This window comes from Lates calcarifer, linkage group LG5, assembly GCF_001640805.2.
Source record: "Lates calcarifer isolate ASB-BC8 linkage group LG5, TLL_Latcal_v3, whole genome shotgun sequence".
Classification (NCBI taxonomy): Eukaryota; Metazoa; Chordata; class Actinopteri; family Centropomidae; genus Lates; species Lates calcarifer.
Window position 1 is genome coordinate 24,060,475 of NC_066837.1, and position 17,405 is coordinate 24,077,879.

General features: G+C 40.7%; 1 protein-coding gene across 2 annotated transcripts in view; it reads left to right on the plus strand.

Annotated features, from left to right (window-relative positions):
* grk4 (G protein-coupled receptor kinase 4) overlaps positions 1 to 17,405 on the plus strand; it is a 43,203-nt gene that overhangs the window by 15,070 nt on the left and 10,728 nt on the right. For both annotated transcript variants that reach the window (XM_018664739.2, XM_018664738.2), the window contains exons 3-9: positions 3,111 to 3,223; positions 4,328 to 4,405; positions 5,255 to 5,355; positions 11,893 to 11,985; positions 12,563 to 12,626; positions 12,965 to 13,105; positions 16,977 to 17,167. In XM_018664739.2, the coding sequence (XP_018520255.1) occupies positions 3,111 to 3,223; positions 4,328 to 4,405; positions 5,255 to 5,355; positions 11,893 to 11,985; positions 12,563 to 12,626; positions 12,965 to 13,105; positions 16,977 to 17,167 (781 nt within the window). The remainder of the gene's footprint in view (positions 1 to 3,110; positions 3,224 to 4,327; positions 4,406 to 5,254; positions 5,356 to 11,892; positions 11,986 to 12,562; positions 12,627 to 12,964; positions 13,106 to 16,976; positions 17,168 to 17,405) is intronic.

Sequence of the window (17,405 nt, forward strand, 5' to 3'; positions counted from 1 at the left end):
ACTTGACTTACCATGAAAACATAGGTGCTAAAATCATTCATATGTTCCTGGATGTAGACTGTTGCAAGTCACAGTTCTCTTTCTCTCTCTACCGTTAAAATGTAAGCAAATTATGACGGAAAATAACACGCCATGTATGTAAATGCTGAGGCTCCTCCCTTCCATTTAACTAGGAAGTGAAGATGGTGTGTGATAGAAAAGGCCTGTCTCTATACTAGGAGAAAAATGTTTTTCACCCTGTGACAAAATAAGTCACATTTCCTTTTATTTGGTGTTACTGTTATTTTTTAGTGTAAAACCACAAAAAGAAGTCCATGCATTTTTGACAGAATGCTCAGAATGTCAACGTGGTTTTTCTTACTCACTTACCTCTGTCCATTCATATACATTTGTGATGTGTTGAAAAGCCTGTAGACATGTGGACAAAAAATTTCAATTGTGTAAATTTCCTTTTCATAAAAATTGTCCCCCAACTTGTGATGATGGCATTCCTGAGTAGCATAACCTATTTAGAAAATAACAATTTATTTATGTGACAGTGATATAAGCCTATAAATAAATGTAATGAAAATAGCTAAAGTTCAAAAGTTCTGATTAATTAACTTGCACAATAAAACCATCATTACTTTTATGATGAAACCATCACTTTTCTCAATCTGGGTTATGTTGGTTATTAACAAGAGACATGTCTCATTTTGGTGTCAGATGTGTTGCTTATTGGGTAAGTTACTTAAAAACATGGAAATCCTTTCAAGAACATTGCACAACAGTTTCTGTGATTTTTTTATTACGCAAATTGGAGTGTGTCACCTCAAACAGTGACCAGTTTTGCTGTGATTCAGCAGAGGGTGGGATCTAATCACCAACAGAGTGGCTGGGGACACCAGTAATTAAATGGAAACCTTCACTGAAACTGACACTGAAACCATATCAGAGGGCTTATTGTAAACTAGATTATCAACCCAGTATTTTTAACATCTTTTTGGTGTAATTACATGCAATAGAGGATAAGAAAACTCCAATGAAAAAATATTAAATAAAAACTAGAATCTAAAATCTTCAGCTTTCCACTTGCAGATGAGCAGATGCTAACAGTTCAAACTGAAAGAGCTTTTGAACCAGAGTGGAAAAGTTGACTTTGTTGAATTTGGTTTGTTTAGCTTCACGCTGCCCAGTTGCAAACAAATCAGCTCATAAACAAAAGGCACATCTATCAACAAGTGTTTTTTTTTTTTTTTTTTTTTTTTTTTAATTGGGTGAAGTGTTGGTAACCTGTCCTGTGTTTGTCAAGATACAACACATTTGTTTGCATGGAAGTAAAAAGAGATCCACATGTTCAGGTATTGTGAAGCAGTTATTTGATTATACACAACAAAGATGAATCAGACTACAGGAGTAAACACTGCAGAATTCAAATAAACTGCTTTTTCTTTTCAAATACCCTACAATTGCCCTTATCGACTGGGAGTGTGTGGGGCTTTCCCAGCTCCAGCTCACAGCTGAACACAGCTGATAGGGAAACACCAAAGCAGGCCTTCAAGAACGCGGTGATCAAAGATGAAAGGCAGTGTCTGAACGCAAGTGCAATACAATATAGTTAAAGATCTCTCAGTGAGATTTTCTGAAAGAGCTCCTCTCAGTTTTAAAACACAGCAGTCACACAGTGGAAAGGGAAGCAATAAAAAAATATCATATGTCTGCACTCTTCTGTTTGCTAACAAACTGATAACTTAGGTTTTGTGGTCGTATAAGTGGTGAGTCTGAATGAGAAGCACTGAGTTGCAGAGCAGAGGGGAATGCTGTGTAATAAACAGTGCAGCTGGGAGGGCTGTTGTGAAGATTTGATTTACTGTTGGAGGTTGTCCTGTAGCTGTCACCACTCAGAAATTTTCATCCCATGCATCCCTCCTCCTCCTCTATTCACAAGTGCGCATGTGTATGTGAATGTGTGTGGCCTATTTTTGTTTGTATGTTTACCTTGTGTGTGTGTGTGTGTGTGTGTGTGTGTGTCTCCTTACTGTCAACCAGTGATGGAAAACGTCCTGGGTCTTCTTCCTCATTTGGTACCAGAGGAAATATGACTCAAATGGGCGCCATTAGTCCTAATAAACTGGGGCCAGCTGCACAGAGACACACTCACACAGACAACATGCTAACACACATACAAAAACATGGATACAGTTTCCTGTCTATCTTTTAGGTTACAGTTGCACAGGTAAAAGAACATTTCTTTTAAAAGCATTCAACAACTTCAGCTCCTATTGAAAGCTATCCTGTTGTTGTTATACTAAGTACAACAATTCATGTTTTTCTTTGGTTAAAATGACAAACATGCTTACTACAATCTGTATAAGCATGACTTAAGCTTGGAAGAAGAAACAAAGAAAGTCTTAAAAAATAATTTGACTTACAGAACCTAATGTTAGTTGAAAAGAGGCTAGCTAAGAGAGGGTTAGGACTGTAGCTTTAATTTTTGTTTAAGTGATAATTGAATCCTGAGGACACATACTTTTAAAACAACAGAAAAAAATAACCAAAAATGTGTATTTTTGTATCTCTGAATAAAGCAGCTGCTCTTTCCAAATACAGGTGGGTTAAGTGATTGAGGTATAGCCAGGTTAATTGCACAAGACTGGTGCCTAACTGTAAACAGAGACATAAAAATGGCATCCATGGGTTTGCCTCTCACTGTGGTGGGTAAGACAGCACTATGATAGTACAACTCTCCAAAAACCAACCTATTCCTTTATACCCTCTAACATATTAAGCATCAGGCACTGCAGCAGTTCCCAACTTTATTAATATGGAGCAAATTCTACTTGTGATGATCCTTTGGTTGCTTGTCTATGAGTTGTGAGCATTTCAGTCATTAGTCATTAGTCATTTTATTTTATCAATTTTTAGTTCTAATGTTTTTTATAGGCCTGATGGTGAGAGCTGTACAGTATTTTACAGTATTTTTCCACCCAGAATTTCAAGACTCATTCTCTGCTTCTGGAGTTCTGACTCCTGGTTCAGAACCACTGTTATAGTGTATTTTTCTGCTGTAATAATGTTTCTCCATCTGTCTCCCCTTTTGTCTCTTTCTCCCTCTCCTTTCTTTCTTTTAGAGAGGGACTACACCAGTCTATGTGAGAAGCAGCCCATTGGTCGGCTGTTATTCCGTCAGTACTGTGACACCAGACCAGAGCTGAAGCGCTGCATCGAGTTTATGGATGCTGTGGTGAGCCTCTGAATATGAGCCTGTTACCGTTACCCTGCTTACTGTGTGATTTTTTCCAACAACATTCCTTCTTTCATCCATCCTCTCTTACTTGTCTGTCCCTTTGTTTTCACCCACGGGAGTGGCCTGATTCGGCCCCTGCAGAGCAAGGAATAGGAGAGGAAAGTCAGGGCTTGGTCTTTTGCCTGCTCTTGGCAGTAGCATGAGGTGGTGGGTGGGGTGGGCGTAGGGGGTGATTAGCGACTTAGACAGGCTGTCAGAGAACAGACCCCTCCCCTTCCTCCATGCACTCCTCCATGAGGTCAAGCCCACGTCAGAGGCAGGTCCCCTGGGTGAGCAGGCAAACACAGGCCCAAGCTTGTGTCTAGGGCCCTGGAGGTATGCGAGAAAGGAAAACGGGGGAATCATGCTTGTTTAATAAGAACATACATTAGTCTTTTTCAAGGTAGGCAGACAGGCACGTACATATGCACACTGGGAGTCGCACATTCTCACACTGATTGACAAAAATGCTAGAAACAAAACACGGAACATTTTAGTGTTTGACATGTGCTGTTAGTCCCACTGACAACTTCATACCTTGGCTGTGATGTGTAGTGGCACGGCTTGGTCCCATTCCTCTCTGCCGAGCTTGTTTTTAAACAAAACATACGGCTTGAAGCAGTCAAACTCCAGACCATCTCCCTGCCTACAGCCATATTTGACCAAAAACACAATCTGTGATGGTGCGATGGGGTGAAATCTGAGGCGTCATCTCTGTAGGTGACAGATGTAACAGGCGAAGCGTGAAGATGAACATGGTTGCCAGTTTGCTGCTTTGACTAAGATTAGATATTTTGTCATCAGTAACACCTCTGTATTTGTCTACGGTACCATGCTCATTTTTATTTTAATTTGTTTCTCTCTCTTGTTTGTTTCTTATTAACCACCGCCCCCCACCCCTGCGCGCACTTCCCTCTCGTTCTTGCTCCTCGTATCAACCTTCCTCTCGCCTTCTGGTGCCTGTCTCTCTCTGACCTTATTTGGAGACATATTAAAGATGGCTGAATGAGCATGGCTTCCTGTGCTGGTGTGGTTGCTCACACTTCTGTTCTCCTCTGACAGGCCATGTACCAGCTAGCTCCTGATGAGAAGAGGAGGGACTGTGGACTGAATGTTTTAGACACATACTTTAATAATGGGGTAAGATACATTCACACCTACTTGACAGCTGAGCTGCCCAATATAGACATCAGAAATAGTTTTGATAGTAGTTGATAATAATTGGTGATAGCTAACTGCATGATTTTATTAAGTATATTTAAACTTTTTTTAATGTACTAAAACTGTAATTTTGAAACAGTTCTTTGGTGATTTATTGCTTATCATGACATTCACATTTTTTATTGGTTAAACACATATTTGCTAGTGATGTGTCATCTATGATATGCTGTGGACTTCATCAGCTTTGGACTTGTAGAGTGTATGATACACCATCACCAGCACTGGCACTGGTGCCCCTATTTGCAACAGTCTTTGGCAGGCTGTGGTTATGCCTCTTTTTTGGTTTTCTGTGTTAAGCATAATTAGTCAAGAATCATCTGGACTTCATCTGTCATCAAAAATGATGATGCACAGCTAGAAATGCAGATTAAAGAAACATGTTTTCATACACTGAAATAAGAAAGAAATCGTTGGTTCCATTTGTTTGTTGTTGTTTGTTTGCTTGCTCTTGTGGTATCCCTTGTTGTGTTCTCACCATAACCACACTGACACCTTTCATTTTTAAGCTTGAGAGTTGACACTCTGAATAAAGTGTCTGGCAAATGAACTAAAGTTTGTTGTAAAACCAAACCAAAACAGGTGAGGTGTGACCACAGCCTTGATGTTGCTCTGCTAGCTAGACTGCACAGGTTCACAAATAGGAAGGAAAGATTGGGACTGATAATGTTTTGATTGGTTTTCTTAATCTTGACAGTCTATGTCATATTACACCAATATCTCACTTTGTTTCTGTTCATTCTTTGTGTCCATGTCTCTTTAACCCTCAAGTCGGCAGCCCATCTGCCAGACATACCCCAGGATGTAGTTGCTGGGTGCCGGGAGAGGCTGGAGCAGAGTCCGTGTAAGGAGCTCTTCAATGACTGCACCAAGTAAGCCGCTGTCTTCCCTTACACATCTACCATAGTGGGACATTTTTATACTCTCCTACACAATGAACTGACCTGTTTCTCCGCAATGCTTGTTAGTTGGTCATGTATAAATTTTATGTTTTTGTTTTATGTTATGACTGAGTCTCGCCTGTCAAAGTGCAGTGACACCAACAAATTCTTGTTCCTTCAGAAACCATGTGTGTGTTTGTAGACCCTGTGGACTAGTGCACCCTGTCACTAGTGATGATGAGGCAGCTGGCACCTGGAGTGCAGAGACTTACACACAGACACATACACAGACTTGCAAAAATACACGCACAGTGGAGGCAAATGAAAAAGAGCAGTGGGCAGAGAGAGCATCCGGATGGCTGGCATGAAAACAACAGCCACCTCAGTGTTCCCCGTATACACACACACACACTCACTCAGAGACACACATGCACACACACTCTTGCAGGTGTTTCTGCTTCCTGCTCTGAGAGCCAGGAGAAGCAAACAGACCGGGGATTATTACCCCCGAATGTACTCATTGCACAGAAACACACACATTCACACACACCTCAACGTAACTCGGCATTAGCCCAATAATTTAACTCTGTCGCAGTTTGTTTTTGTTGCCCAGGACTTCAGCTGAACGATATATTGTCAAATGTTGTCACATTTACCTTGGTAATGTAAATACATCAGTGCATCATATTTTCTCTTCCACGTTCCCTTTCTTTTTCTTCTAATCTCTGATGTGCTATTCATGAATTACAATAAGAGCAGCTAATGAATATGAATATCTGAACTCCACTGTGAGCTGATTGGTTGACTGACGTTGTTGTCAGATGCTGTTGGTGGTTGTATTTATTTTCAGATTAATTCAAAGGAATTTATACTGTTATGGAGAGAAGTGATGTGAGCAAACAAGTAAAAAGAGAAATTCATAATGTTGGAACAGTGTTAAAATTTGTTTTTGGTTAAATCCAACCTAGGAAACACTACATCAGATCAGGAAGGTAATACCTGGGTCAAAAGATTTTTTAATAGGCAAGAATACACAAATTGTTCTTTAGAAGCTGCTCCTGGACACTGGCTGTTAAAAGAGTCTATAACCTCTGTTTCCATCATTTGTTTTACTTCTTTTTGGGGCATAATCATGCTCTACGTTTGGTCTCAGTTACCGTAATTTTGGAGGCTTGGATGATGGATTAGGATTATGATGTTGTCAGTTAGTTTGCTGTGAACCACAACTGTGAACCTGCTGTATGCCTTGTTGTTTTTTTGTGTGTATTTTTATAAACACCATTAAAAGTTTGCAGAGATACCTATTATCATTTTCTGTTTGTAATATACTCATGAATGTACAGACAACTATCACTTAAGTAGCTGTCTACTTGATTCTCAAGTTCTGGGTTATAAGGAGCAGATTTCTAAGCATCCATTATCTATACCACTCATCCATTAAGGGTTATGGGGGGGCTGGATTCTATCCCAGCTGTCATTGGGCGAGAGGCGGGGTACACCCTGTACAGATTGCCAGTCCATCGCAGGGCAGATTTCTAAGCAGATTTATAGATGTTTATTTGTAATGGACATTTGTCATTCTCAGTATCAGACATGCTTAGCTCAACTATGTGTATCATGTCTGTGTGTTCAGATTTGATTAAAGTACAATTCAGAGAAGGAAGTAACTATATCACATCAGTACACATGAATCAATAGGCTTCAAGAGACCCATGTTTCCTCAGTCTTGGCAAAAGGTGTATTTCTGCAAAGTCTCAACATTTAGCCACACAGGCAGATGGATTTGGATTGGAAATGCTGTGACCGGCCTCTGATTCACTTGAGCTTCCCCGGGGAAAACCGGAATCTGCTAGAAGGAACTCAGGAGAAGTGGGAATCATGGATGGGAAAACAGTCAGTTATGTTCTCAGCCTGCGCTCGTGTTTTGGCAAAACACTCGTAGACAGCTGTCCCAGAGCTTTCGGATTTATAAAATCAATAACCCATATGCTTCAGGAGACGAAGAAGAAGACGAAGTTAGCCGTTCATGGCTGCTGTGATGGACAGATACCCTGTTACCAAAATGTTTTAAAGAGCTGTGATGAATTAGTTTCCCATGCTTGTGTTTTAGATGTAGTTTTCTAGACTCTGGTGATTTGTTGTTTAGTTGTTTAGTAGTAGTTTATTCACATATCCCAAATTTCTTATGGCTGGTGAGACTTACTTGAGGGTTGGGATGGTGACAAACAACATGAGAAATGCAGGAAAAACAGCAAAGATGTAGAGCAAGGTTGAACTGAGCACGGAGGCTTGTGTTTGACTGAAGATGGAAACATGAGTGGTTATGGTTAAGATGAGCACAACACACACCTGTCCTGTAGCTTTGGGTATCTCAGGTCATGGTTTGTTGGGTCAGTTTCCCTCCCTTAATCATGCTTCTCTAAGCACAGCATCTGCTCCATTAAAACTTCTTGACTGGATAAAAAGACGCAGGGAGCGATGAAGTGATATGCCGGGAGAAAGCGTGGCGTGAGGGGCTAAATCGGAAAACCCACAGAGAGCGATGAAAGGGGAGCAAAGAGGGAGAGAGTGGGAAAAGTGAGGAGAGATGGAAAGAAAGTGTTAAGGAGAACGGGGGAAAACAGCAGAGTGTACAAACACAGAACAACACAGGCACGTGTTTGTTACTGAAAGCCTTGCAGCAGCAGGTCAGATGTTTTTGAATGGGATTCCTGTTCAAGTTCTGTCATCACTCCTTCCACTATCATTATTATTTATATTCCACTGTGGAATTTTGATTTTCTTTTTTTTTCTTTTTTTTTTATTCCGATACGTAATTCAGGCCCAGGGCTTACTCAGTTCTTTTTTCTCAGAGGGAAAGCCTGTAGGAAAGCATGGTCCTACACGTGGAAACGTGACTTTTGGCAGAGCCACACACCCACTAGCAGAGATGTATTAGCTCACTCATGGATTTTCTTCTGCTGCAGTGGAACATACGGTTATGTCATACCAAGAGTAGAGCATGGCTCTTCAGTACATGTGTATTCGGGATGGGCATTTTAATTACCTTTTGAGGTCAATTAATCAAGCCAATTTAAATTGATTAGTCGATTAGTCTTGATGTCATAATTAACACATGCCCTCCACTCAAACCAAAATAATATGTTGAGTCATATTTTTTGCACTGTAGTGTACAGATGCACTAACTTTACCTCCCATGCTCCACTCATCAACAACGGACCTCAGACTAGTTCTTAGTAGTGTGTCTCATCTGTGCTGAGAGTCTAAAACACAGAATCCCAAAATGTTTTAGTCACCGTCACTCCTGCATCAGTTGTTATTATTATTTATTGCTACTTTCTTGAAGTCACCAAAGCTTTTTTTTTATTTGTTGCTGTCACTTGCTGTCACATGAGCATTAAGGTACTATAAACCCATAAAACCTGGCTGTTGGCCGGATGGCTGCACATTAAACTTTTTCAGCAGACTACTCTCTGAATGTTTCAAGTCACATCACTGTCACTTAATATAATGTCATAACTTTAATCTTAAACCAGATGAAGGATTTTTGTCATCAGACGTCTGGATCCTCAGTAATCAGAGAAACAAGCTGAGCAAACAGCCGCTGTCAACGTGCCCTGTCCGCGTCACAGAGAAACATTGATTTTTTAAATATGAAACTGCTTTATTCAATGAGGGCTTGGTGGATAATTCAGCTCCCAGTAAAAACCTCCATGAACAATGAACACTGAAGGAACCCTCACCTAAAAACAAGCTGAGCATTAAGAAAAAACCTGAGCTAACGTTAGTGGCAGCTTGGTTATCAGTCCGCAGGCCCTTATTAAACTGATTTTGAATGTGAAACTACTAAAACAATAAGTCCTGCGAAGACCGTTAAGCTACACCCCCCCCTCCAACCGCCTTAATGCCATAATTCACTTCTTTTTATTGCCAACGTCTGCCAAGGTCTCTCTGCTGATTTTTCTCCCCTTTTCTCTTCCTCTTTCACTTTCCGTTTGTGTGACAAAAGCCATACTGTAGCTTTATTTATTTCTTCTCCCAGCGGTGTCTGTCTGAGACTCGACATCCAAGCCAGGCACTGCAAGGCTCCTGCCTTTCTGGAGCCCCTTTCTTTAAGTTTTGTCTTCTAAGACTGAGTGAAGTTCATTGTCCTGGTAAATGAGAGTCTGAGCTGAAAAAATGTTACAGTCAGTGACAGAACTGAAAGAACGTAACACGAGGAAAACGTATGATATGCTTAAGACTGTTTAATTAAAACAAGATTTTTAATTGAGCTTTTTATGTGCATGATTTTAGTACAGACTCTTTTGAGCTCAGGAGCAGTGGAGGACAGAGTAATAAAATCCTGTACTACTTTTGCAAAGGATCGAGATCTCATCAGGATAGATGATGATGGAAGCTCAGCTCATGTGCAGAGCAACTGGGTCCTGTGATGACATAATTCAGTTTTCTTTTACACAGCAGAGGGTGCTCCCCTTGTGGAAACTCTCTGCTCTCGAGCCTTTTTGCCAAGAACAGCCACCCCAGCACTGTTGGTAACCACAGGCAGCTTTCCTCATCCTCCTTAGTGATGAAGTAATATGGTCAAGGAAAATCTCCTGGCCAAATATGAGCATCTTTTCAGCATTTGGGTGGTAGAGGAGGGAACTTGGTTTGTAACTTTGGTTTTCAGTCATGTGTCATAGGCTGGCAGAGAGACTGTGATCACACCGGTCGGCGAAAAAAAAAAGTTGCACTGGTGCAATTTGTGTTTGTTTGTTTTGTAACCACAGTGTTTTGGATCATAATACAGTATATTGCCTCTTTAGTAAGCACTTCTGTCTGTTACTTCTTCTAATCAGCTGAATAATTTTCCCCTTTTGAGAAATACAACTTTATGTTAATCTTCCTAAAGACTGAGTTGGCCTTCATAACACAGTCTTGTAACTGGCTATGCAAGTTCCTACTGGCGTTGCCCATAATAGTTAGAGCTCCAATTCAATTTTTGTAATCCAGTAACATAATATCCCTATAGACATGTTTTTCTTAAGAGTACAAATACAGACATGCAAAACAGGTTAAGCTTTTCTGACATATCTGTCTTAAGGTGATTAAGTGGTAAAAGTACTCGCCTCTGGCCTTTGGCTCAACCTCTCTGCCGCTATGTAAAGCAGATACATGGACTTCTTTAATCCTGCTTCCTTCAGCTTCATAAAATGTTATTTTTCTGCTGTAACACAAGAACTGACCATTTTGGGATCAATAAAATACATCTATCTATGTAGCTGTGAGACTTGGAATGCGGTTATTCTTTGTCAATTATGATGCTACTGATAATGATGAGGATTAATATCTTATGCTAGATGAATGAGACTCTATATTGAAAGCTTGTATTGGTGACTTGTCTTTGTTGTCCTAATGGACAGAGCAAGTCGTGTGGGCTTGAAACAAACAAAACTTGGGCCTGGTTGTTAAAAACTTTGCTCCACAGCACTAGTGGTCAGAAACTCAGTGGGTTAAATGCAGTGTTGAAACTAAGAGGGGGAAAGTGCACTTCATCTGTAAAATGAATATGACTTTAAATGACTTTTTGGTTTTACAGGTTAGTAAATGATCTCTCAAAGTTTTTGCAGATGAAAGTTATCAGCCATTTTATATTGTCACTTTTTTTCATACTGCTTCAAATATTTCTTCACTTTTATCACTCTCACAGCTTTTATCAGTCTTTTTACAGCTTGCATATTTAAATCTGTCAACAACACTGACATCAAGCACATTAACAGTTTTTCTGACTGAACATTCTTTTATCTTTAGCTCATGTCGGTGCTACTGTGTTAAACATGACATAGTGTTTAAGTCAAACAACATCTTTGGTCAAGTGGTAGAAGTTAAAGGCGACACTAATATGAGATGCTGGCGGGGTCATGTCAAAGAGTCGTGTTCTAACAAGTCTCAGTGGAGTGATGGTTGATGTATGTCAGGAGACGATGAGGCTGTGACCTTTCATGCCCCTCCTTTCCTCAAAGGACTTTGTCTAGTGCCGTTTAACCAAGTCTTTGGATGCTAACGTCTGTGTGTATGACATACATTCACATTTCAAGTAAGGTGAGATTAGATGTTCCGCTTGACTTCCTGCTCAGTGAGAACCGGTTTCCCCAAAATCCCCTGTTTCCTGGTTGAGTTCAGTGGAATGTCTCTGTTCAAAGGCATTTTTCATTTTTCACGGTGGCTGATCGACACTGAGGTTTTTCCGTCTTTCCACTGAGAGACGGCTTGGAACCATAACACAGCCAGCAATGCCTAAACACACACAAATATATATAGTCACATGCACATATGTGATTCAGGGAGTAGTCAGATAAAGAGGATGTGTTTGTAGCGGTTACAAAGGTTAAAGGACGTTCTCTCGGGAACATAGGCCAGCTGTCTGTCTGTCTGTCTGGAAAGAAGAAATCTTGTCCTTTTCTGGTTTTCTGGTGACAAGTACATTGCAAAGTCCTTATAATATTAAAATGATCACCATTCCTCTTTCTCCCTTCCTTCCTGCAGAATAGTTCGTGATTATCTGAGTGGAGCTCCATTTTCCTTCTACCAGGAGTCTATGTACTTCTCTCGCTTCCTGCAGTGGAAATGGTTGGAGAGGTGAGTGGTCAGTGCAGATTACATACTTAGTAGAGCAAACATGCAAGCCATTCCTCTTTCTTACATAAAAATTGAGACCTGTGATCTTATACACATTGAATATCCACTGCTCAGCTTAGTATCCCTCATTCCACATCTGTGTTTGTTAAGGGCAGCACTTTGTCTCCTTTAAACTTCTGGCACATAACAGATAGTGAAGTCAATTAATAATAAAGACATAGAAACAGTAGTAACTGTATTTCAATAAAATGACAATAGAAATGCTTATAACAAACCAAAACACCCAAATGCACAAACAAGAATTAAACAATACAGTACACAGTATGCATTGACCAGGAACAGTGTTTGCACCAAAACACAAAAGTGGTGCCGGCAATCAGTGTTTCTGTGTGACTGGTAAATAATTGATGATGCTTTGCTTGGTGGAAACAGCAGTCATCAGGGTGGATTAATAATATATTAGAGCATTATTCTGTCTGCAACATCACATGGTCTCCAAGAATGGCATAACCTATCAGTTATTTTATGTCTCCTTATTTAGTTTCTCCCTTTTCTTCTCTCCTGTCCATCCCTGCAGGCAACCAGTAACCAAAAATACCTTCAGACATTATAGAGTACTAGGAAAAGGTGGATTTGGCGAGGTAAGTGTCCACAACTGTCGAGGAATAAAGTTGGAATAACGTGTTACGCTTTACCCTGGTGTTGTGGTTATTAAAGATTTTATGACGGATACTGAACTAACATTATGTTCCTTTACACATTAAGTCAGGAAATTAGATGTTAATGTTAATGATTTAAGTTGCCACAAGTAACCTTTAACACTCAGTTTATACAGTACTGTTTATGTCTCCACTCCAGAGATGCTGGGTGGAGTAATCTGTGGTGTGACATATTAACTTCCATTAGTTACAGTTTTAAAGGGTGTTTTTCACGTGTGAGTGTGTGTGCGATAATGTTTCCTCGTTTGCTTGTTTTCCAGGTTTGTGCCTGCCAAGTACGTGCCACCGGTAAGATGTACGCCTGTAAAAAGCTGGAAAAGAAACGAGTGAAGAAAAGAAAAGGTGAAGCAATGGCACTAAACGAAAAACGCATTTTAGAAAAAGTTAACAGTAGTTTTGTAGTAAGTACTACCTTTTTCTTATTCAACCTTTCATCAGAAATTGTGTCTGTTTTCTATGTCTGTGTGCGAGTGTTTGTGCGTGCGTGTACTGTCTGTTAGAACATTGTTTGTTATGGCTCCAGGATCCTGCAAATGAAATTGAACGGCGTGTTTGCAAAGGCTGCCGATCTGCTTTTAAAGACAGTGGCGAGTGACTCGAGTCCTGTTTGTTTAATGACGTCCACGCCAGGTGGAGAACCCTGTGAGTTACAGTGGAAAGAGACGTGATTGGATAAAACTACAAAAGGGGGTGGGGTGGAGGGTAGAATAAATCACATGATATTATTGACCAATTGCAGGTGTACTGCACTACGGTCAGCAAGGCTGTTCAAAAACTTTGCTCATCACAAGCTCACCTGACCAGCTTACCAGCCAAATTTTGCAAACATGCCAAATTTGATTTTATTTGGAGCATACTGTCAGCATTGAATCATCTGTGAATGTTTTCTTAAATTTGATTGAAATCTGTTTTTTCTGCCACATAATTTTTGATGCAGGTGTTGAAAACTCAAACTCAAATATAGAGATAGTTTGCTTTTTTACAGGAACATAGATCGAATACTTTTTTATTACTTAATTTTATTGACTTTATTGGCTCAGAATCAGCTTAAAACTAAAGCAAACACATCATAAAGAACTACTTCAAATTAAAGGATTCATCCTGTTTGTGGTGACCCTCAGAACTGAGTCACAGTTAATCTAGGTTCCTCAGATACCTTTACAATTTGACTGGTGTTTATCCAAAGCCAAACAAAACATATCTGTAACCAAGTGAAAGCAATAACCCGAGCATCGTGGCATTTGACAAAAATGTTAGATCTCAAAGACAGTTCTGAGGAAGTGCTATTCTGAGGAACAATATGAGACCATTTCAAATTAATTTCACAATACTTGGGTGTGTGTCTTGTCTTATACACCAACCAGCCACAATATTAAAACCACTGACCGATGAGATGCAGGATCAGATTGGGATCTGGGAAGTGTGGAAGTCAGGTTAACGCCCTGGATTCTTGGTGTTCCTTGAAATATTTCTGATCAGTTTTTGCAGTGTGGTGGGAGCGTTGTCTTTCTGGGGAAAGCCCCTGCCACTGGGGAGTGCTGTCGCCATGGGGGCGTGTGCTTGGTCTGCAACAGTATTTAGGTGGGTGGTACATGTCCAAGTAACAACCAGATGAGTGTCAGGACCCAGAACATTGTATTGTAACGAGATGATCAGTGTTATTCACTTCACCTGTCAGAGGTTTTAATGTTGTGGCTGAACGTTGAACATGTTAATGCATTTTTTATAAAAATTCTAATTTCAGGCACATACATAATTTCCTAGAAGAGCAGCTAAATATAGAAGAAGAAGTTAGTACACCGTCCTGCTTTGAACATGTATGCCAGCCAAAAAAAAAATTAAAAAATTTCCCTGCCACTGTACCATCATGCCTCAAGCTCTTAATGGTGGCATAATTGGCTGATTTTCCTATGGAGAATTTCTATAAATTGAGGTGTAGCCATGAGTAAGCAGTGGTTTTTGACTGGCACTCTAATGCCAGGCTTGAATGCTTTTTAGGGAGTCACCTAGCTTTTAATTTCTACCATGCTGCACCAAAGTGACTTTACAGGAATTTTTTCACTTCTTGTGTATAAGAATGGAAATGCTTGAATTTTTATCCTCCTTAACTGTGCGTGTTAACATCAGGACTCAAATGCAGTTGGAAAACTAGTGATGTGTGCCTCTCTTTCCATTTCGTCCAACTGCACGCACAAAAACATCTCAGGTGCTCAGGCAGGAAAAGAAAACTTAGTTTTGGCTCGGTGTTGTAGTTCTCTAAAAAAATTATTGTTTCAAAGACAAGAAAATTACAGCAAGTGTTCGTTTAACATTCTTGGAACATGCTGAGGAGCAACTGGAGGGATAATTTCTGGTCTGTGGGTCTGTGTGCAGTGTGTATTTTGAATATTTGTACATACTGGAGAACACGATGTGGCTATTCAACAGTTCAGAACTGTGATATTGATCTGTAGTGCAGTAACCTGGACTGTAACAGAGCAAAGAAGAGCCTCCAAGCCCTCTGTGTGCTCTCCATTTGAAGCTAATGGTTGTGTTTGAGTTTGTACTACGTGTTGGATTAGGCGGTTTCTGATGCAGTGTGAGCTATGCTGTGTGTCCTTGTTTTGAGTGAGTCATGGCAGAAACATGTGTATGGGCATGCATGCATGCACATGCATGTGCACACACACACATGCCCGCGCGCAGAGGCTGGAGTGGGCTTGTTACAGAACCTCAGACTTGCAGCTCTTGTCACCTGGGATTGGCACATGATTCCTGTGTGTGTGTGTGTGTGTATGTGTGTGTGTGTGTGTTCGTTCTCTGCGCTGCAGGCAGAACTGATGACTCTTCATGTGCCTCTCTACCTACGAGAGCAGCTCTGTTGCCTAGCAACACTGACCAAACAGCAGTAGCAAGGAGAAGAGTCAAGTGCTCTCTCAAACCCCTCATTTCTCTCTCTCTCGCTATTCTTCTTTGCCTTTTTTTTTAATCAGTGCATACTATTAGTCAGTACATACTGTTAGCCTACTGTTTGGTTTTAACCAATAGCCCATCCACATATTTGGTGTGTGGGTGTGTATATGTGTATGTGAGACAGAGGTCAGGGTCACCCTGCTCTAAAGTCTCTAGCAGGTGAGACAGCTACCTCGCTCTGATACAGAATTGGCTGGCTATCATGAATTATTTTTTGACGAGGGCCAGTTTGATACAATTGTTAAAGAATGGAAAGAAAATCATTGCATGTTGTTTCCATACAATTTAGATTTAAATATCTGGTCAGAGAACAAGTGAACAGGACCAATGTTCATAACTGTCCTGTCCATTACCTGAGAAGATTAAACTCTAGAGGGGGCAACACGGATGTTATGATGTTATGATTCACCTCCTTTGAGAGTAAATTCTTTTCCAGTGAGCTGATTGCCTCGGGTTCTCTTAATTTCTATGATTTTATTGCATTAGCACAGATGCCAGGCATTAGTGAAAATCTTGATTGTATAATTGAAACAATTTGAGCTTTTTTCATTGTTGAGAAGCTTTTTGGATATCTTTTTAGTGTCTTCTGCATTAAAAAAAAATACTCATCCAATTCCAGTATGTTTTGTGATGCCAAGTCAATAGATTTGTCCATTGCTAATGAATAAACATGGTGTTTGGAAGCGAGCACAAGATTGTTTGATTTGGCTTGTAGTACACGTTTGTGTGTTTGTTTAGGTAGAGTACGTATATCTGTGTGTGTGTTGTTCATTTGGCTCATAAGAATTTTCCCATCTCCCCCGGTGATCTGTTTCTGACTACATACTCTGTAGCAGATGGGATTCCTCCTGATGGCAGCAACATCCTGCTTGTACACAACGGCACATGCACACACACTATACCCTGCATGTCACTGACCCAAAGAGGGGGAGCACAGGGAGGGAAGGGGAGGCTGGTGGGAACGAAAGGAGAAAAGAGAGATAGATGGTGGGATTAGAGGGAGAAGACATGAAGCAATAGAGTAATGAGAAGAGAGGCTTCTGGTTTCCATATCTGTGATATATCTCTCTTTGTCTGGCTTTGTGTACATTCTTGAGATTGGGATGTAGGATAATGGATAATTATTTGGGGCAATAAAAAACAAACCAAATGAAACAATCATGCTCCTCTAGCCATTCTGTCTCTTACCACCACTCTTCCCTCTTCCTCCTCCTCCCCGCTTTCTCTCTTCTTTTCCTCTTGTGCACCGACTCTCTTTCTCTCTTGTTTGGTCCCTCACCTCCCTTGTTATCACCTCCCCACATTTGCCTCCCTCTCCAGGTTAGTCTAGCATATGCCTATGAGACCAAGGATGCGCTGTGCCTGGTGTTGACCATAATGAATGGCGGTGACTTAAAGTTTCACATCTACAACATGGGCAACTCGGGCTTCGACGAGCAGAGGGCCATCTTCTACGCTGCTGAGATCTGCTGTGGCCTTGAGGACCTGCACCGTGAGAGGATAGTCTACAGGTTAGGCCACACACCTGGGTGAGGGGGCAGGAACAGTTTGGGACAGGTGTAGATGGGGAATCAAGTCAAAAAACATACAACTAAGAGGTTGTTTTCATGATAGGAGTGCTGTTTAGAAGATACTGCCTGCGGGCCGTGTTCACTGTCTCAAACAGCATTAAGCATAGAGGCTTTAGGAAAATATTCAGGGGTATTTGAGGATCTTTGTCTCTGAGGACTAATGTTGTGAGGTTTACAC